The sequence below is a fragment of the Primulina huaijiensis genome, unplaced genomic scaffold (assembly GCF_012295235.1).
Source record: "Primulina huaijiensis isolate GDHJ02 unplaced genomic scaffold, ASM1229523v2 scaffold11459, whole genome shotgun sequence".
In the NCBI taxonomy this organism is placed as follows: domain Eukaryota; kingdom Viridiplantae; phylum Streptophyta; class Magnoliopsida; order Lamiales; family Gesneriaceae; genus Primulina; species Primulina huaijiensis.
Genome location: NW_027342351.1, coordinates 18,760 through 39,060, shown reverse-complemented (window position 1 = coordinate 39,060; position 20,301 = coordinate 18,760). Strand labels below are relative to the sequence as shown.

Genomic DNA, 20,301 nt, shown 5'->3' with positions numbered 1-20,301 from the left:
TGTTGGGTAATTACACCCCCGAAACGATGCCGACCACGATGATAATAGTACCCAAAAACTTGCGGAATAAAATAACCAACAAGAACACAAAGATTTACGTGGTTCACCCAATATAGGCTACGTCCACGGAGCACTGCAACTTTTATAACCGGAAGAAATATTACAACAAGTGTATACACCAATACACTCAATATTTCTCACACTCCCAACCCGAGTATACCGAGAAAATAATTTCTCTAACTCACACAAGAGAATTCCCACACTCAAGAAAAAAATACACTCTTTTTTTTCTATGCACTCTCTATTTATCAAAGCTAAAAAGCTTTTGATTTTGGGATACAATAACTGAAGGAATTGAGCTTTATTTATAACTAATTCTTTCTTTCGGTTTTTAAAACAATCCGATGTGGGATACGTTATTATTATTATTTAATTTAATGTGGGTCCCACCCCATTAAATAATAACTCACCTAACATGCCCATCCTTCTTCTTCTTCTTTTTGTTCTTCTCCTAGCTTCGGCACATAACTCACAAGCCAAAACCAAAAATGCAGTCAAAACCAAAGTGTACCTCTCACCAAAAATGGAGTTGGAACCAGGCATGGTCTCCAACAAAAACTACCTGGCCATCGATTTCCCCCAAGGCCACGTCGCCATCAAGAGCTTTGACGCCGAACTAGTCGACCAAGATGGCAAGTCCGTCCCTCTCTACCAACTTTATCTGCATCATTGGATTCTTATCAAATACTACCAACCCACCCTTAACGCCAGCCTGCCACCGATTTTCGGAAACATCAGCGGAGTGTGCAGCGGTAATTTTCTAATTCAGTACTTTGGATCCGGGTCTGAGACACGAAAGACCCTGAGCCACGTCCCGGATCCTTACGGGATTGTGTCCGGCAACCCGTCGGATGCTCCCGCGGGGTACGAAGAGAAATGGTTGCTCAATGTGCACGCTATCGACACTCGAGGGGTGGTGGATAAAGTAGGATGTCTCGAGTGTACATGCGAACTGTACAACATGACGAGGGACGAAAACGGTCTACCCTTGCCTCCGGATTACTACGGCGGCTTGAGCTGTTGCCTTGATGGGAGTAGGTGCCGGTTGAAGGGAGGGCACCAGGGTGGGAATAGAACCTATTATTTGAAATATACGGTGAGGTATTTGGATTGGGATACGTCCATCGTGCCGGTCAGAGTCTTTGTTCTTGATGTAACAGATATTGTGACAAAAGCCAACAGTTCACAAGGGATCGTTTATCAGCATGATTGTCAGGTAATCAAGCAACTAAAAAGAAAGTTCTCGCTGAACATGAATTGTCGTAATGATTCTAATGAATGTCGTCTGTATGTATTATATATCGAATAGGTTGAGTATCAAGTGAAATCTTGCTCCAACACTAGTCTTTTGGATAAGAATTGTTGCACTGACACGAAATCCGTGAGTTTTATTTTACCAAGAGGCGGCAATCTAGTGTATGGAGTTGGGCACCTGCATGTAGGAGGCGAGAGTATTGCCCTCTATGGACAGGTACGTATTACGGTAGTTTCAAATTTCAATGATAATTTACTAGCTAGTTAAGGTTGTTAATTAATTTAGCAATAATAAATGGATCCAGGGAGGAAGAGATATATGTAAGTCCACTACAAAATACGGGACAGGACATAAAGCTGGAGACGAAGCTGGCTACGTTGTGGGAATGTCGACCTGTTACCCGAAACGAGGCTCTGTCAAAATTAGTGATGGGGAAACTCTGACTCTCGTATCTAAATACAACAGTGCAAGAAGACATGCAGGAGTCATGGGACTCTTTAACATCTTGCTTGCTGATTCATGATCACTTGTACCTTAATTAACTCGTATGATTTTATGTTTTATTGGTTCATATATATAATTAATAATTATATGATGTACGTACTTTGTATTACAGTATCGATCATAATAAGGTATATGCGTATGGATTATATATTAATTAGTACATTTTGTTGCTTGAATTGTGTCGAATAATCTTGTCATTGCTATAATTCATTAGGAGATTTATTATTAAATTATGTTTCATATACTACATATGACTAATATTTCTTCCTATAATAAAGTATAAACTAAGCCCATATTTCATCTTAAACAAATTAAAGCCACATATATAAATTCAACGGAAGTAAATTAAAAACAGTCAAGAACTATGATTATGATATGTTAAACCTGTTTACAAGCCCCTCGACCTGATAATCTCTAAGTTTATAAGATTGCCAAATTCTAATTAGGAATACTTTTTAACTCGTAAACATAAAAGGTATATATTTTAATAAATAAGTTTCGTTTTTAAAGTGGTGGACGTGCCGGAGTGGTTATCGGGCATGACTAGAAATCATGTGGGCTCTGCCCGCGCAGGTTCGAATCCTGCCGTCCACGTTTTTCTACTTTTCAGTTTTTACTCTACATTTCTTTTTTCCTATAAACATTTACAGTGAGGTGGCAAAGTATTTCGTAAAACACGCCTTTAATAATGACCAATTAATTAATGATAACATAGAAATGTATAAGATTTCAGATGTTTAAACTTTTTCTTTAAAAAAAAAAGTAACGTGGAACTAAATTATAATTTAAATCCCTATTTTATTTTTGATTTTTTTACATCTTCCATTGTTTTTTATATAATTCACAAAGGAAAAGTAAAAAATGAGTGATGTGCGGTCGTAGACAACTATTGTTGATATTAAGGACAAGCACATCGTTACACTTTTTAAAGGCTAAAATTCTCAAATTTCGTATCCGAGTTTCAAATAATTTTTTTTTAACGAAGTTTGAAAATTGTTAAATCGCGTTTTGTATCATAATTTTTAAATCGTGTTAAAGTGGCGTGTCAAGTATGAACCGGCCGAGAATATTGGTGGGCCGTACAACGGGCCCAATTCACCACTTCGTCATGGACCCCTACGAAATTCGTTTGAATATAATATATCCACCAAGTTGACCTTTCTGCTTCACTGAGCAAATTGCATCGAATTAAAGACGAAAGGAAGGATCTTTCGTTGTAAGCGACTCGGACTTTGCAGAAACAAGAAGGTAATACTTGTTGCAAACAATGAATGAATTGTGTGATTGTGTTGTATTTTGTCATCGAGTTTAATATTTCGTGGGTCTTTTTTCGCATGTAAGATATCTGCTCTAAATGCTTCTGAAATTTTGATTTTTATCCTCATTACGGATTAATGGGGGATTTTGCTTTTGTTTGAACATGAGTAATGATAAAAGACATTTTCTTTGTTTAGACCATTCGAATATTTTAAGAAATGGGAATTGTAGTGCTCCGTGAGTTGTTTTGTCCCTCGTTTTTGATTGAAACATAATGAAATTCGAACTGCCGACCACTTTGTCATTTTTTAGAGCAGAAAATAGATTAGTGGTGTCTCGTGTAGTGTCTTGAATTTTGAAGCTATTGTTTTTTTGTAATTTTTCGTGATGAATATGGAAAGCCATTATTTGATTGTAAATAGTTTAAAGCAATATAGCTGACGATTTGAAAAGGTTCAAGAAAATTGTATGCAAAACTTCATTGTAGTCTGTTAATTTGACGCGAGGATGCTTGTTTATGGGTAAGAATCTAAGATCGAAACAATGATTTCCTCTATATATTATCATATATGGATTTATCGACAAAGTTGAAAAGGTCATATTTCGTGTTAGATCGTCGAGTAGAGCAGCCATGCTCAAAATCCCGAAGGACCAGGTTGCAGGACACCATGCTGGTGATGGGAAGCTAGGGCCCCTTATTGATGATTCAGGCCTTTTCTACAAGCCTCTCCAAGTCGATGGACGTGGATCGAATGAAGTTACTTTCTATGCTTCATTCTCTTCGAACACGAAGATTCCCGACCATATCCGCAAATTCTTCCCCAACTTCCATGGCACTCAGCTAGTTGAGGCATCCGATGGATCTGGATTGAAACCTCATCTTGTTTTACAAGACCTGAACTTCGGTCGGAAAAATCCATCAGTAATGGACATTAAGATTGGTTCAAGAACATGGGTTCCACAGGCACCAGAGGATTATATCCAAAAGTGTTTGGAGAAAGATAGAGAAACTTCAAGCCTTTCGCTTGGATTCCGGCTATCGGGTTTGCAAATTTACGGTAATGGACAATCTGGGGCGTGGAAACCGGATAGGAAGTCTGTCCAGTCTCTTTCAGCAGGGAAAGTTAACTTGCTTCTAAAAAAGTTTGTTTCTTCAGACTCTTGGGATTCAATACCGGATTGCTCTTTCGCGTCGATTATCTATGGTGGTTCCTCGGGTATCCTATCGCAGTTGCTGGAGTTGAAGACATGGTTTGAGGATCAAACCATGTATCATTTTTATTCTAGTTCGATTCTGATGATGTTTGAAAACGAGCTTGCGAGAGATGGGAAGAATCCACGAGCAGAAATCAAGATTATTGATTTTGCGCATGTTTTCGACGGAGAGGGTGTTATTGATCACAACTTCTTGGGGGGAGTTTGCTCTTTGATAAAGATCATCTCTGAGATTCTTACTACTCCCGAAGACTGTACTTCAATCGTCCCAACTGAAAATGGGTGCGAGTTAAATTAACAGGCCATGCTGTGAAACGATAGAGCATCGAACGATAACAGTTGTTTCAATAAAATGATACCAATATGTAATTTTTATATAAGTAAAATTTGTGGGACAATTTTGCGAAGACTACGCCTAACTTGTGAGACTCCGTTTTGAATTCCAAGTTAATAATGAAAACAAATGATTTATACAAATAAGTGAAAGAAAATTAAATAATAAATTTAGAAATCTTTTGATTTTTTAATAATATAAAAGTTTGCGGGAAATATATATCGGGTCAAAAAACTCACAAATGAAAAACGTGTTATTTTTGTTTTTTCGTTGGTCTCATTAATGACAAAGGTGTGTGTTAGGTTCAAGAAAAGGACAAAACGTCGGAAGAAATTTATTAACCCTATAAAATTCATTTTAAAGAACAAATTAGTGCATAGAAAAATAAATATGACGTGTGCTATTAAAATTTTATATAAATCGTCATAAGGACTTTAATTAATACACAAAATGTAGTTTAAAAGTGTTCAGTTTAAATAGTATTATTATTATTATATATTGGAATAACTCAGAATGGCTAGTCTTTCGGTATTTTTAAAATACTTCCTTTTCTTTTTCTTTTTTTTTTTGATAATGAACAACACTAAATAATTAAATGATATGTCACATTAATTTATTCGCCAAAAAATAATAAATTTAAATAACGATATGAAAATATTGCTACTTTAATTAAATATGTACGATAAAGTGCCGAAAACGAGCAACGTCCTCATATCATCATCGTCTGTACCGAGATGGTTTTTTTTTTTTTTTTTTTAATTTCCACCATCCACGAGCTATGTGCTATACGACGTCGTTGCAGTAGGTGAATTAAGACGTCGCCGTCAACAACCGCTCCCGTAGCTTTTCTTGGTAGGTATATCGATCGATCACACGTCGGAAAAAGTCCACACCAAAGGTCAAACAAATATTCAACCTCGACCATGTTTTATAAAAATTTTAATATGTACCTCATTTTTGCAATCAGACACACAGATAATATATTACAGGTCTATAAAAGGCTACGTTTGGTTTAAATGATAAAATAAATAATGATTAATATGTAAATGATAAAAGAAATGATTGTGATAGAAATATAATATATAATGTAAAATTGTATTATGTTTGGTATGATTTTTAAGTGTGGGATAATTTTGAATTTTTTGTTGAAATGACAAAATTGTCCTTTCTTCTTTTTTTAATTCTTCCATTCCGGCGGCGGCGGCCGGAAACGGCTGCGGTGGTCGGCGACGGCGGGGTCGGCCGGAGGTGGTCGACCGGAATCTGCGGCGGTGGTGGTCGACGGAGATGGTCGGCGGTGGTCGGCAGCGGCCGGAGGTGACCGGCGGTGGTCGGCGGCGGCCAGCGGTGGTGGCCGACGGTTGCCCATGGACGGTCGGTGGAAGAAAGTGGTGGTATGTTTGAATTTAGGAGAAGGGTAAAATTGAAAAAATAGGATGGATTAAGAGTGGGATAAATAATCCTAAGGGGTGAGGATGTATTATTTTAACCTACCTAATATAATCTTATCATTCATAGGAGGGATTGAATTGGTTAAATAATCACGCGTACCAAACGAAGGATAAGGTGGGTTAAAAAAAATAAACCCACCTTATCACATTTTGCCCCCAAAAGAGATAATTCCGATACTAAAAATATATTATCTACCTCAAACGCACCTCCACTTCTTCTCACCAACTATTCTTTACAGATTCTATACTCAAATCCCAACAAAACCGAATTTCCCTAATCTACCCTTCAACAACCGAAAATTCCAACCAACTCCCCGATTTTTACCAACCTTTGCTCAATGCAAATTAATATTTATACCCTTAACTCACGGCGTTTCCTACTTAGGTTCAACTCAAAGAAAATAGTTGACACCCAAGAATTCCTTCATTTCGAGATATATGGAGACCATTACGAAGCAAGAGGAGATAATTTTCCGATCGAAGCTCCCGGATATCTACATCCCAAAACATCTCCCGTTGCACTCCTACTGTTTCGAAAACATTTCCAAATTTAGTACCCGACCGTGTCTTATTGATGGCTCGACAGACGAGGTTTACACCTACGAGGAAGTCGAGCTTACGTCCCGAAAAGTCGGGAGTGGCCTCAGCAAGCTCGGGATCCATCAAGGCGATACGATCATGCTCTTGCTCCCAAATTCACCCCATTTTGTGTTCGCGTTTTTAGGTGCTTCGTATATTGGGGCTGTATCCACGATGGCGAATCCATTTTTCACTCCTGCCGAGGTTTTAAAGCAAGTCAAGGCCTCGCACGCCAAGCTTATTATTACACAAGCGTGTTACGTGGATAAAGTCCGAGACTACGCGCTGGATTTTGGGATCAAGGTGATGTGCATTGACTCGCCGCTAGCAGAGGGGTGTCACCACTTCTCGGAGCTCACTTCCGCCGATGAAAGGGACATGCCGGCAGTGAAGATACACCCAGACGACGTGGTGGCTCTGCCGTACTCCTCCGGAACGACCGGGCTCCCGAAGGGCGTGATGCTGACACATAAAGGTCTGGTGACAAGCGTGGCCCAGCAAGTTGACGGGGAGAACCCGAATTTGTACATACACAGCGAGGATGTTATGCTTTGTGTGATGCCTTTGTTTCACATTTACTCTTTGAACTCCGTTTTGCTCTGCGGGTTGCGGGTTGGGGCCGCCATTTTGATCATGAAGAAGTTTGACATCGTCCCCTTTTTGGAGCTGATGCAGAAGTACAAAGTGACGATTGGACCCTTCGTGCCGCCGATTGTTTTGGCGATTGCTAAGAGTCCCGTGGTGGATAGATACGATCTTTCGTCGGTTCGGACGGTGATGTCCGGTGCGGCGCCGCTGGGGAGGGAGTTGGAGGATGCTGTGAGGATCAAGTTTGCGAGCGCGAAACTTGGGCAGGTACGTACGTTGGTTCCTTGGTTTACTTGTCAGCAATAACCATTAATTATTTAACATATTTGATTTTCTAAAAAAATTGGACTGCAACTCCGTTCATAAAAACCTGAGTTTTAATCATAACTGTCAGAGTCAGCGCCGAAAATGTATAAAAGTTCATTTTTTAAAAATTTATTGGCGAGATTTTATAGATAAATCTCCAAAAAACAAATGAAAATGATGGTGCAGGGTTATGGAATGACGGAAGCTGGGCCGGTGCTGGCGATGTGCTTAGCATTTGCAAAAGAAGCGTTCGAGATAAAATCCGGCGCATGCGGCACAGTGGTTAGAAATGCTGAAATGAAAATAGTCGACACGGAGACCGGACTTTCTCTAGCACGCAACCAGCCTGGTGAAATCTGCATCAGAGGCGATCAAATCATGAAAGGTCCGGTCCGGTCCTCTACATTTTAAAAATATTCTTAATTCATTCTATTTTATATAATATGCTTACTGTTACTTTGTGACGATACAACTATAGTATAAAAAAAAAAAAACCAACCCGCAAATCATAGCAAGATCCGGAAAAAAGGTCTCATTTGCCTTTGTGCAACCTCCAACGACCACCACCACCAATATAAATGACATACTTCAGCTGCCCCCACAAACTTTCTTTTAAAAAGTGTTGAATCAACACTAACCTATGGGTTGGTGATATATATTTTTACCCAATCCCATTAATTGTTTTAATATTATTTTTATGTGGGGTATCGTTCAATCTAAAAATTTAGATGCGATAAGATGTGATTGATCAAATTTGGTATTGTAATTAATTCAGGGTATTTGAATGATCCGGAATCTACCGAGAAGACAATAGATAAAGAGGGATGGCTACACACAGGCGACATCGGGTTCATCGATGCGGACGATGAATTGTTTATCGTCGATCGATTGAAAGAAATAATTAAGTACAAAGGATTTCAAGTGGCACCAGCCGAACTCGAAGCGATACTCCTCAACCATCCTTGCATTTCCGACGCGGCCGTCGTCCCGTAAGTCATTAATATATTATATATATATTACGTGCATTATATTTATGAAAAAGTAGAGTTGATAAGCAAATTTGGGGTTTATTTGAATTTGCAGCATGAAAGATGAGGCCGCGGGAGAAGTTCCGGTCGCCTTTGTTGTGAGATCAAATGGATCGGCCATTTCCGAGGACGAGATTAAACACTTTATTTCTAAACAGGTAATAGGACTTCACATGTTCATTACATTTCTAAGAGAATGTAGTCTAAAATAAAATCACATGACATAAGGTGAATTAATTCCAAGAGCAAAGTAAATTTTTTTTTATAAAAAATTATTCAGCAAAATGTATCTTTATTATAGGCCCACTTTTAGCTTTGTTGATTTTATTTGATCTATTCTATCCTGGGCTTAAAACGAATTTTAAAAAAAAAAAAAAATATTGGAATAAAGGGGAAACTATTTTTTTTTCTTTCTGAATTTCGATTTTTTTTAATAATTCTTTCTCATAAAATTCAATTATATGATCAGTATAAGTTATATACGAACATATATATATAATTGCTATAATATATATTGTTTGGTTTAGGTGATATTCTACAAGAGAATAAATCGCGTATTTTTCATCGATGCGGTTCCCAAGTCTCCATCAGGCAAAATATTGAGAAAGGATCTCAGAGCAAGATTAGCAGCTGAAGTTTAAAACATATAAAACATACAGTTTCAGAAGAATTACTTTAATTACTCCATCTGCGTAATTGTGATACACATATAGTTTTGAAAGTACCCATTTGGGAAATTATTACATGCTTGTAAATTTATGTGTAAGGGGTTTAAATTCTGGAATCGATATGACTTTCTTGAATTTATTTGTTGCATCGGTTCATGTGCAGTTCCATGCCGTTGTAGGTCATTTTTCTTAATAATAATTTGCTAAGTAAAGAATGGCATAAAAGGATCTTAAGGTACGGAGAAGCACAGTATTTTGACCAATAAAGATTAAGCATGACTCGACAAAAAACTTGTACATATTATTTCGAGAAAAAAAGGAAAAAATTACTTAAGAGCTTGACAGTAAAAAAGATGTTGACTGGAAACAGAAAAGATTTATCTGCACTTGATAAAAAGAAGAAAGGAATAAAGAAGTTGACTGGAACCACAAAAATGTCATTAAATGAACTGTCCAATGATTATTACTTGTAATATAATATGATAAGACACTTATAATTTACGTATATCATATATATATGTTATTCGAGGTCAAATGGAAAGAATGGCCTTTTCGATAAGCTGAAACTCATATACGGGCCGGTTCTTATTTCTCCATCTATATTATACCTGGGGAAGATTTAAACTTGGATGAAATGAATGGCTACCCGCCACAGCACATGCCAGCTGATTTAGTTCTTTTTGCTCATCCTATGTCCATGTGAGACTTTTAACAATGGCGGATTTTGAAGGTTAGACCAATTCTAACCTCGAAGATTTTCGGTTTGCCTTTCGATATATATATGTTTCTTGGCCTGTTGTTGCAAGATTTATCATTACGTAATTTCCGGTACATGAAATTTTATGCGTGATTTTTCATGAGTACTATGTTTAAATGAACTTAATGTATTTTTGCTTACATTTGATGGAACAGTTTCATTTCTTGTATCTGTATATGAATGGTGTATGGATCTTCCGTTTTGCGATGATTTTCAGATTTATTTAAGAATATGCATGTTGATGTTATCAGAAATATGAAATTTGAACTGATCTTGATTGGGCTTTGCCATTTATGATCTTCGAAGGAGCACAAGAATACCTACTATCGGTGAAACCTGAAAAGGGTCGTGCGATCGATTCAAAGTTTGAGGTTAGAGATCTCACGAAATTGTCGAATAACGATCAACACATACTAAGCAAAGTCAATGTGGACATTCCCAAAGGAGTGATATTCGGCGTAATCGGGCCGAGTGGCAGCGGAAAGTCAACCTTCTTGCGGGCCCTTAATCGGTTATGGGAGCCCCCTTCTGGCTCCGTGTTTCTTGATGGTGCAGATATCTGTGAGCTAGATGTCCTCGACCTTCGTCGGAAAGTCGGTATGTTGTTCCAGCTTCCAGCTTTGTTTGAAGGTAAAATACCATCTTTTGGGATTTCCTTGCTTATTTTTTCGAGGATAGGGATCTCGTACAAGCAAGGGCATATCGGTTTGCAGGTACAGTTGCGGATAACATACGCTACGGGCCGAGTTTAAAAGGGAAGAGGTTGAGTGAGGAGGAGGTGTACAAATTAATGGCTCTTGCAGACCTGGATTCATCTTTCTTCCACAAGACTGGTGCAGAGTTATCTGTGGGTCAAGCTCAAAGGGTGTCTCTCGCCCGAACCTTGGCCAACGAACCAGAGGTTGCATGCCTAAAACAAATTTCTTATCATTTTTTGAAGTCATTGTGTGGTTTAAGTTTCGTATCCGCGTTGTGTGAAGGTTTTGCTGCTGGATGAGCCAACGAGTGCGTTGGATCCAATATCAACTCAAAACATAGAAGATGTTCTGGTGAAGCTGAAGGAAGATCGAGGAATGACGATTATCATGGTCTCTCACAGCATCAAACAGATACAAAGGATTGCGGACTTGGTCGGGCTTCTTGTAGATGGCAAGATAGTAGAGATTCTAGAGCCAAATCGTCTCTCCGAGACTAAGCATCCGATGGGACAGAAGTTCCTCCAGCTTAGCCCATAACTCTAGCTATCTCAAAATTCTCACTTCTGTTTCGATTTAATGATTGCATATCTACTTCTTGCGTTGGGGTAAGTTTTATGGTTGGCTGTTATGTGTTGTGTTTGCATGTCTACATTAAGTGCATCGGATAGAAAGCATTGAGCCACTGTTGTTAGTTCATTGAACATCATTTGGTGTAAGTTGCTGAGGACTGGCAACCAAATTAAAGAATCTACTGCACAAAATGAGATTACAAAGATTTTGTAATAAAGTAACAATATTTAATCCTGTGCCTATCTAATTAACGATTATAACCTATCCAAATGAAAACTGAAGAATCGGAGAAAAAAAGGAAAAAATTATTTACAGCCTTTCCCGAAAGAACTCAATACCAGTGATCCAAACTTCACATCCTCGTTTTCATTTGTTTGCCTAAAGACTACTTTTTCAACCGTATGAGTTAACATAAAACTTTGATTTAACTTTTCACCACTCTCTTGAATATACTATTCGTGTATTGTATTTAAAGTTCAAAATATAATACAACATTTTAAATGTTTAAAACATCAAAAGGACTATTAAAAAAATTCAATAATTTAGCACATTCTCATTCTCCAAAACCAAATATGTATAGTGAAAATTATATCCTTGAAATAGCAAAATAAATATATGACATTCTTTAACATAAATATTACATGATTAGCAGAATACAAAACCAAACATGGCCCCTTATCGTTCCACATTGTTATCAAATTTGCTTAAATCCGAACATCGCAATTATATAATTAATAAGATCTCCCCATATAATTTTTTTGGAAAACTACAAAAGTCATAGTCAAATAATGAAAATAAAAATAAAGAAAAGAAAGCGAGGTAGTTTTTGAATTAATTAAAATTTGCCATCTCATACAAATCATTTGTAGTGTACATGGAGACTACACCGGCTTGAGTCCATGCTTGAGTGCAGCCTTCCACGCGATATCAATCTGATCAACATTGATAGCTCCAACTTCATGGTGTTGCCACCCTTCAAGAAAGTGAACCAGCCCACCCGCATGGCAAGCATGAACTATGCCTCGTCCCAATGTATACTACAATAAATATAATGCATAAAGTTAGAAACAAGGCTCGATTTTTATGTCGAATCCTACGCAAAAGACCCCCTGTTTCCAATCTAAATTTAATATTTTTTTAACTAAATACGCAGAGCGTAGTTAAATACCTCACACGATCCCAGTCCCTCGACTTCGTCGGGGAGTCTCATTGCTGCAAGCATCCCGTATGTGCAGTCTCTCCTGAATGGAATAACGGGTGGAACTACAAACTGGTGGAAATGTGTTCCTGATGGAGCCCAATACTGTTCACGTGGCGTTGCCCATTTACCGATGATCCATGTCTGCACAAAATGCATGATTCAAGATTTGCATTTGGCTTGGTTGTGTACGTATAGCTTGATGGATTTAGCGATACATTTCAGATGGTTCGTTGTTATGTACCATAGCTTGAAGCAGAATGCATGCATAAACGACTAAAAATGTTTACCTTACAGTTCTTAGCTGCTTGATACTTGGTAACCTGTACTAAGTATTTTTGGCAGTCCGCAGGTAATTCTTTCTGAATCTTTGTGAATCTCTCAATCGACAATGTTAGCATCTACATAAATCGGATGTTTTCATGAATTCTTTCATGAGCTTCATATGATATTTGATCATATTACAGCTTAGAATAAGATGGTACGAAAATTTTGTAATGTTTTGCATACCAGAACTTTAACCTTGCGTTGAGCAAGATAAAGGGTGATGGCCCTGCCAAGTTTAGAGGTCGCCCCTGTTAAGAAAACCTCATCAACGTCTCGAGGAATCTCATGTAGGATCACTGCAGCCGTCAAGGTGTTTCCATGAACCACTCTGACTTTAAGATCGGGATGCTTTGAAGTAAATAGTGTTCCACCTCCATTCAGACCTTCATTCTGAAATTTTCATTCATTTAATTAGGAGAACAACCACAATATTCGGTAGTAATGATTGCCTTGTATGTGTGCAGAGCAAATCTTCGAGCACCGAGTGAGACGGTGCTGAAATAACCCATGCCATACTCTCGGGAAAAGGTCGAACGACCTTTGAATGAAAGGTACATGTATCTGGAACCCACACATGTGGGTAAGGTGAGAATACTCAGGGGCATGAGACAACTTTCTGTAAGGAACCCCATAACATTCAAAATTAAGTGCTTGGGCTATTAAGCTATATAAAGATTTTTGTTGCAAAGTTACTGGTAGTTATATTTCCTGGTATCGGCAGTCGCTGGCTTCGGGTAAGGCAAAGTGCGCCATAGCTGCTACATTTGCCCAATAATAATCTGCCTCTTATATGAAAAGTAAAAGCAAACAAATGTTACCTTGTTTAATGCAGCAAGGCTGATGACTTTAACACCAAGCTTATCAGCCGTGAGGATAGCATCTTCAATTTGGTTATTGATGCCTTTTGTAGCAAAAGGTAGGAAATACTGCAAAATTTATCACCGAAAACTTCATGATTGATTGAGGCGAATACAAGGTTCATTACAAATCTCTCGGCTACATATTGTATTATATCATTTGCTCTGTATCATCCAATAAGTGGACTAGATGAAGTACAATACAGAGTACCAAATTTAGAAGAAGATTTGACCCATAAAAAGATACCTGAAAACCGAATCTTGGCACTGCCCAAGTTTGGTGCAGTTTCCCTCTGAGATGGTAGAAGCTAGCCAAGAAAGTCTTTGACTTGGCCCACATGACAAGCATCACCAAAAATGTATAAGGCCACATCGGAAACAAGAAGAGCTTGTTACTGAAAGGTATCGAGCTAAATGATCGGAAAACAAAGGGTGCGTGCATTGCTGAGATCACATCTACAACGTGTGCTAGAAACACAAAATCCGGTACCCTGCTAGCTGTGCCATGGCGTCACAAGCATAAACAGCGGTTAAAGACCACAGCGTGGATTAATGTATGCAAAAGTTATTAAATTTATAACTACTAACTATATTCCGAGAAAATTTATAAAAAATTGTCATGGAACAACTCTATAATTTAGACGAAACTCACTTGTCCTGGAACATATTTCTTGATGAAAAGCCCAATAATTTGCGTGCATTGTATTCCATAACTTATCATAAAGAGGCATAAAGAGGCAAAAATTAGACCCCATCTCCTTGTGATGAAGGCTGTGGTATCTGCAGAGTCAATGAGCTGATACTTTATCAAGAAAACCAAACAGAGGCACAACTTCAAAACTAGCCCATGGATAACAATGATTCACACACATGTGAACAAAATAACTGAACTAATGCCAATTAAAACTGCGTGAGAATAATTGTGTTGAAGAACACACACACATACTTGCTTCGATACTAGATACTTGTAAAGCCCCATTAAATTGATATTTGAAATTTTTAGAGGGAGACAATTTAGACACTCCATATAATTTAGTTATTTCTCTTTTCTCAATCAAAACATAGAATAAGAACTTACGTTGGTGTGTAGATCAGGTACTTTAGAATAGGGATGGTCTCGAAAAGGCCATGGGGAAAGACTTCAACATTGCAATGCCCCAAACATCGAAGAAAATCGAACAGCAAAAGATAACCGTACATCATAGTTATCGATCCATAACCAAGAAAGGCAGTTCCCAAAGTCGGAATCCCTACAACTATACATAGTAGTAGCTGCTCCAAGAATGTCGTATGCCCCGCTGCATCACCAAGAACGAAATACATATGAAACCATAAAAAGTTTTACATTTTTCTTTTGCGGCAAATGCAAAATCTAATCTAATAAGGGTGAAATACGAATAGTAAAATAACACAATAATCCTATGTGGTTGGATCTTAGTATTAGTGAAGAGGGCCGTTGTTACTTTGTACCTGTGAAAGGATGATTAATTTTAGAGCTATGATGCAGCCAATGGTACCGTTGAAACAAAATGGGGGAATGTAATAATCTGTGCATCCAATAAAACAATGGTTCCGATATTCCAATGTGGAGAATCATGCAACATAGTATACCCCTTGTGTTCCAAACGGGAAGACTGGCCAGGGAAGGGAAACTCAAGTACACCAATGAAGCCAGAATAGCTTGAAGAATCAGAAAATTATCCCTGTCACACAAATTATCAAGAAACTTGAAGTCTTCGACAAGCACAAAAATTGTATTAAAAAAGCCCCCCCGAAAATAGAAATCTTAAAGAAAACGAAGTCAAACCAATGCCACTCCGCATCGATTTGTTTAAAATCCACGCCTCGTTGGTCGATTTGCCGCGTCCGATTAAGGAAAAGCATGCTACTGTAAGTGCTCCATAGCTGATGAACAAGTGCTCTGTGTTCAAACAAGATAAGAATATGCAAGCACCAAGCACCTTTCTTGATTTCATCTTTGTAGATAGAATACAGGACTTTTGCTATTAAAGGTCCATACAACAAATACTGTTCAGAGAACAAAATTGACAAACAATCAGACTTTATACCTTGAAATATTACACACCAAATTTAACATTTTTTCAGTCAACGAAAAATTGGGCTTTGAAGTACTTGCCTTGAAATTATTCAAATTCTCCCATGGCCAAGAAAAAAATGGAGCATCCCTTTTACTTGGTCCGCAAACTCTTTCGTTTTCTGATGACATCTTTCCCTCTTTTTCTTTCTCAACCATTCCTTGTTTTCTACATGTACATATACATATACATATATAAAAAAAACTGTTTATGACCTCTGAGTGACCCTTCAACTGTCAGAAAGAAGAAATAAACCAAGCTATATATACATATAGAGAGAGAAGAACCAAAAAATACACTGTTAATATTTTCCTCAGTTTACTGAATACAACAACCACATTCAAATGCTTGAATGTGATTTGCAAAAGTTAGCCATCATGTTTCGGGTACATAGGTGTCATCTAGAGAGGGGGGGCAGCTCAGACGAATTTTAGCTCGCATTCACACTTTCTAAAAAAAGAGTTTATGCATGCGTGAAGTCTAGCTCTAACTAGTCCCAAACTCGCTGTAAAAGGGGAAAAAACAATGACGTCGAATATGGGTCGACCCGACTGTGTAACATCACACAGCAAAGGAATTGAATATGGGAACGATGTACATGACAGAGATGGATGGATACTTGGAGAGACAATTTTTATGGTGTTTTGGTGGTGGATGGCAGATCGTAGTTTACGGTTGAGATGTTGACAATGAACTCAATTATCGGCTCCCTAAATTTTGGCTAATATTCAGTCTCCATTCAGACAGCAAGGCCCACGAATTATGTATGGAGGGGTACCTTGCTAGCTACCTATTCCATGGACCTTTTCTTGTTGAATGGTAGAACCATTAACACCTAGTCTAGTTTTTAGAACAATTCCTCTTCACATGTTTAAGAAACTCCAATTTTTTTTATTAGTCTCGACCTTTACGTCGTTGTGTGCATGTATATAATAATTAAATATATTTGTAACTTGAGTAGGTCTCTTGTGAGACGCATGAATCTTTATTTATAAGACGGGTCAAACTCTATCGATATTCACAACAAAAAGTAATACTCTTAGCATAAAAAGTAATTTTTTTTCATGGATTACTCAAATAATAGATATGTCTCACAAAATACAACCCGTGAGACCGTCTCACACAAGTTTTTGTGTTGTAAACTTATAGATGATTTTTTTTTTTGATATTGAAATATGATGGTTTCACTATAATAGCTTTTTAGCGAATGAATTTTGTTAATACAATTGGTCTATTTTTATAAAATTCAATTTGTGTCCATAAATCTAACACTTCTTTATATACATTTGGATAGACCCAAAACTCGCTTTCTTATAAAAGTTTTGTGAAAAAAACGTGATGTTTTCCAACCAAGGGTATTTCTTGCAATACACTTTTAGAAACATTAATTATTATATGTCTATTGCTACACTTTTAAAAAATATAAGGTGACAAATACATTCCTCCCATGAATTTATATAATCTTGTGTTGAATCAATACAAGTACGTTAAGGTTATATTGAAGAAAATGAAGAAATTTTCTTTTTTTGTAATTTGAAGGGTATTCTATTTTTCATCTTGTTCACGAAAGATTTCATTGATTTTGTGTGGTGAAAAATTTATGGGTCGGCAGTGCGGATTTATATCATCTTTTGAACTAATTTGCTACCTAACACTTCATAAATTTTGGGCACTTACTTAGTTTTCGTTAGCTCATTTATAAGTGTGCACAAATATTTAAGTTTTGGCACGACTTTTTTACCTCTAATGTATTTACCGAAAAAAATTATTCTATTTGAATCACTGATAAAAAAAATATTTTTTATGTCAAAAATTTTGATTTTTATTATAAATATGAACAAGTTTGACATGATAAACCGTTTTATAATAGACTTATGCTTATTTATTAGCTTTTGTGAGACCTATTTTGTACCATTCCACCGCTACTTCGGTAAGTTCTGTTGATAATTTCGAAGGTTAAGATATATTGATCAACGAACTATTAAATTTGATTTTTTTAAAAAATTTCTTGTGGTTTTCAAATTATGTATATATATATATATCTTAAATAAAAGAAATTACAATTTTAAAATCCAGGAAATAATATTTATTTGGGATGAAAATGTACAATCTCAGCCGTCCTTTTGCTACTGTAATCCTAAAATTTAATGAGTAATCATTAATTTGCTTATACTATTTACAATTCGATATTAAATTTTCAGTACAGAAAGTGGACTGTTTAATTTCTGCACAATGATAACTTATTTAAAATTCTTGATATATTTTTATTTCTCACTGATATCTCCCGGGTGAATCGGATGAGTAGAGTCGGGGCAATCCACAGATAATAATGTAAATGTTGTGTTTTAGGAAAATGAGCAAGGAGATGGCTTTTCACCGTGACTTGCAAACATGGAAAGAAATTCGTGAATGGGCGCCGAAGAAGACCCCTCCGACGTATCCACTCTGATGCTTAAGTCAGCAAGTGAAGAAGAAAGGTAAAGGGCTGGTATATGTGTGAGTATACGTGAGTGTTTTAGAATGGAAAATTCTAGATCTCGTAGATGAGATTGATACCTGATATTTATAGGAGGAAATCTCATCATTACCTTATTTTCAGTGCCCACCTGCTAATTGAATTTGGTAAGGCGGCTGTCCAGACCCTATTTCTGATGACTTCTCTGACACGCCAAGTCCATGTTGTTCTGACAGACAAGATTGCCTATATCGATATACTCAAGTGCGGTGCGCTTCTCGAGGAAGCCCGAGTAAAAGTTCCCGAGAGCTTGCATGAGAGTCCGGTGAGATAATATCTCGGGCACCTCCATGCCCGTCTTAGGAGGAAGATTCTTTACATATTGACTCTGATTAAAGTTATCTATTTAATTTCTCGGGTCATCCAAGACCGGGACCTTTATGGGGTATCACTCACTTTACAACAGGTCACTCTATCTTCATATATAGGATTAGTAAGACATCTTAATTAATTGTTAATTAAGTAGTAAAAATCAATTGTTTATGTATTTATTTATTTTTTTGTGTGGCAAAATTCAGTATTTAATACATCTAAGCATTATTTGGAATAGTCTTCGCGGCTTAATAAGTAGCATAGCTTCATCTACTAGACTACATATTTTATGCAGCTAGTTGGATTAATAGTAATGCAAAAACGGATTAGATATTCTATTTTTAATTAACCAACGTAGTATCAAATATATAGGTTTTCTTAGTTATTATTTTTTAGAAAATATAAAAAATCAAATATTTGATTTAATTATGATTTTTTTATATATAATATAATGGATAAATTAGGGGTGTCAATCGGGTGGGTTGGGTCGGGTTTCGGGTCAACCTGCGAATTTTTTTTTCAACCCGAACCCAACCCGAATCCGAAGCAACCCGAAAACCCCCAACACGAACACGAACCTGTATAACCCGACTCAACCAGTCTAACCCGCGTAACTCGAATTTTATTTATTTTTTTTAAAATTTTTTTAAAAAAATTTTAAAAAAAAATTCAAAAAAATAAAAAATAATAATAATATTTTAATTTAACACATAATAACAAAATTTTCGATTTAAATTTGAAAGTTTAATCGTAGAAAATTAAAAGTATATTTACTAAATCAAATAAAAAATTGTTAAAAAAATAAAAATATGCAAAATAAATATTAAATTATGAAAATTTATCATATAAATATACAATAAATTTTGTTCAAACATACAATATATAAAAATATAGGTAATATTTTCAAAAAAAAAAAGTTCGCGGGTCAACCCGCGACCCAACCCGACCCAACACGAAACCCGCCTAACATGGCACTAACCCGAACCCAACCCGAACCCGAAAAACCCCAACCCGAACCTGATTTTTTTCGTGTTTGGCCGTGTCGGGTTGACGGGTCGTGTCGTATTTTGACATCCTTGGATAAATAAATTTAAAATGATTTTTTATGTGTACGAGTTAGTTGAGAAAAAGACTGGAAAACTGTGTTGAAATATATGCATTTTGGTGGACCATTGTTTTCATCATTAATTTTAATAAAATACCTCTTCGATTATTTAAAATGAAGTTGGAATGAGTTTTATATATAAATTTAAATCAAGTGTGACTAATTAAGTGACAGTAACGAGTACTAGCCTCGACAACAACTCATCCCTAACGTGTGTTTTCTAGATCCTCCAACTAATCAGATTTTCAAAGAAAATGACTCCTAATTATTATACTTTTTTTTTTTTAATCATTTTGGTATAATAAATTAAACATAAATCTTATTAGTCAATTTTATGGGACGTATCTTCTATTTAGGTGATTCATGAAAAAATATTATTTTTATGTCAAAATTATTACTTATTATTATAAATATAACAAGTTAGCTAAAACTGATGAAAAATGTGAAAATTCACCTCGTAGAAATATACATTTGTTTATACAGTTTTTCATATATATAGTAATAATAAATATTGTAACCACGTACATCACATAAAAAAGTCTCTACTGCATATGGAATTCAAATTGACTGGCAAGGATCGGAAGCATATGGATGCGATCACAATTTTCAGATCATATCGAA

At 36.6% G+C, this 20,301-nt stretch overlaps 5 protein-coding genes and 1 non-coding gene across 7 annotated transcripts; 5 read left to right on the top strand and 1 right to left on the bottom strand.

The window, feature by feature from the left end:
• Nucleotides 1–496: 496 nt before the first annotated feature.
• Nucleotides 497–2,061, top strand: LOC140965684 (uncharacterized). The gene is made up of 3 exons (XM_073425831.1): nt 497–1,276; nt 1,370–1,531; nt 1,620–2,061. Exons 1-3 carry the CDS (start codon nt 584–586, stop codon nt 1,836–1,838), a joined length of 1,074 nt encoding a protein of 357 aa, XP_073281932.1. The 5' UTR covers nt 497–583; the 3' UTR covers nt 1,839–2,061.
• Nucleotides 2,062–2,331: 270 nt separating this feature from the next.
• Nucleotides 2,332–2,413, top strand: TRNAS-AGA (transfer RNA serine (anticodon AGA)). Its single transcript has one exon. It is a non-coding gene; the product is annotated as a tRNA-Ser (tRNA).
• Nucleotides 2,414–3,001: 588 nt separating this feature from the next.
• On the top strand, nt 3,002–4,705 carry LOC140965666 (inositol polyphosphate multikinase beta-like). Of its 2 annotated transcripts, none has more exons than XM_073425811.1 (2): nt 3,002–3,067; nt 3,689–4,705. In XM_073425811.1, the coding sequence occupies exon 2, from the start codon at nt 3,708–3,710 to the stop codon at nt 4,587–4,589; it is 882 nt and encodes a 293-aa protein (XP_073281912.1). In that variant the 5' UTR covers nt 3,002–3,067; nt 3,689–3,707; the 3' UTR covers nt 4,590–4,705. The 2 variants fall into 2 exon arrangements, with proteins under 2 accessions (XP_073281912.1, XP_073281913.1); XM_073425812.1 differs by having other exon boundaries at nt 3,006–3,067; nt 3,706–4,705.
• A 1,745-nt stretch (nt 4,706–6,450) lies between these two features.
• On the top strand, nt 6,451–9,380 carry LOC140965645 (4-coumarate:CoA ligase 1-like). Its single transcript, XM_073425779.1, has 5 exons — nt 6,451–7,510; nt 7,736–7,934; nt 8,325–8,538; nt 8,633–8,735; nt 9,105–9,380. Exons 1-5 carry the CDS (start codon nt 6,515–6,517, stop codon nt 9,216–9,218), a joined length of 1,626 nt encoding a protein of 541 aa, XP_073281880.1. The 5' UTR covers nt 6,451–6,514; the 3' UTR covers nt 9,219–9,380.
• Nucleotides 9,381–9,784: 404 nt separating this feature from the next.
• Nucleotides 9,785–11,447, top strand: LOC140965646 (ABC transporter I family member 17). The gene is made up of 4 exons (XM_073425780.1): nt 9,785–9,975; nt 10,309–10,632; nt 10,716–10,903; nt 10,983–11,447. Exons 1-4 carry the CDS (start codon nt 9,960–9,962, stop codon nt 11,235–11,237), a joined length of 783 nt encoding a protein of 260 aa, XP_073281881.1. The 5' UTR covers nt 9,785–9,959; the 3' UTR covers nt 11,238–11,447.
• A 400-nt stretch (nt 11,448–11,847) lies between these two features.
• Nucleotides 11,848–16,178, bottom strand: LOC140965644 (very-long-chain aldehyde decarbonylase CER3-like). The gene is made up of 12 exons (XM_073425778.1): nt 16,046–16,178; nt 15,790–15,916; nt 15,460–15,680; nt 15,123–15,355; nt 14,731–14,950; nt 14,305–14,432; nt 13,900–14,150; nt 13,614–13,721; nt 12,979–13,185; nt 12,759–12,869; nt 12,439–12,612; nt 11,848–12,307 (listed from the first exon to the last, which is right to left on the bottom strand). The coding sequence occupies exons 2-12, from the start codon at nt 15,904–15,906 to the stop codon at nt 12,152–12,154; spliced, it is 1,926 nt and encodes a 641-aa protein (XP_073281879.1). The 5' UTR covers nt 15,907–15,916; nt 16,046–16,178; the 3' UTR covers nt 11,848–12,151.
• Nucleotides 16,179–20,301: the final 4,123 nt, after the last annotated feature.

What these genes read in the sequence shown, in the direction of transcription:
- LOC140965645 (XM_073425779.1), top strand. Translation starts at nt 6,515, where the DNA reads ATGGAGACCATTACGAAGCAAGAGGAGATAATTTTCCGATCGAAGCTC. An exon ending in AGGCGATCAAATCATGAAAG is followed by an intron (nt 7,935 to 8,324) that starts GTCCGGTCCGGT and finishes TAATTAATTCAG; the next exon opens with GGTATTTGAATGATCCGGAA. An exon ending in TCCGACGCGGCCGTCGTCCC is followed by an intron (nt 8,539 to 8,632) that starts GTAAGTCATTAA and finishes TTGAATTTGCAG; the next exon opens with CATGAAAGATGAGGCCGCGG.
- LOC140965684 (XM_073425831.1), top strand. Translation starts at nt 584, where the DNA reads ATGGAGTTGGAACCAGGCATGGTCTCCAACAAAAACTACCTGGCCATC. An exon ending in TTTATCAGCATGATTGTCAG is followed by an intron (nt 1,277 to 1,369) that starts GTAATCAAGCAA and finishes TATATCGAATAG; the next exon opens with GTTGAGTATCAAGTGAAATC. An exon ending in GTATTGCCCTCTATGGACAG is followed by an intron (nt 1,532 to 1,619) that starts GTACGTATTACG and finishes AAATGGATCCAG; the next exon opens with GGAGGAAGAGATATATGTAA.
- LOC140965646 (XM_073425780.1), top strand. An exon ending in GCTTCCAGCTTTGTTTGAAG is followed by an intron (nt 10,633 to 10,715) that starts GTAAAATACCAT and finishes ATCGGTTTGCAG; the next exon opens with GTACAGTTGCGGATAACATA. An exon ending in CCTTGGCCAACGAACCAGAG is followed by an intron (nt 10,904 to 10,982) that starts GTTGCATGCCTA and finishes CGTTGTGTGAAG; the next exon opens with GTTTTGCTGCTGGATGAGCC.
- LOC140965666 (XM_073425811.1), top strand. Translation starts at nt 3,708, where the DNA reads ATGCTCAAAATCCCGAAGGACCAGGTTGCAGGACACCATGCTGGTGAT.
- LOC140965644 (XM_073425778.1), bottom strand. Translation starts at nt 15,906, where the DNA reads ATGGTTGAGAAAGAAAAAGAGGGAAAGATGTCATCAGAAAACGAAAGA. An exon ending in TGCCAAGATTCGGTTTTCAG is followed by an intron (nt 13,722 to 13,899) that starts GTATCTTTTTAT and finishes TAAATTTTGCAG; the next exon opens with TATTTCCTACCTTTTGCTAC. An exon ending in GCCTTGCTGCATTAAACAAG is followed by an intron (nt 13,186 to 13,613) that starts GTAACATTTGTT and finishes TGAAAATTTCAG; the next exon opens with AATGAAGGTCTGAATGGAGG.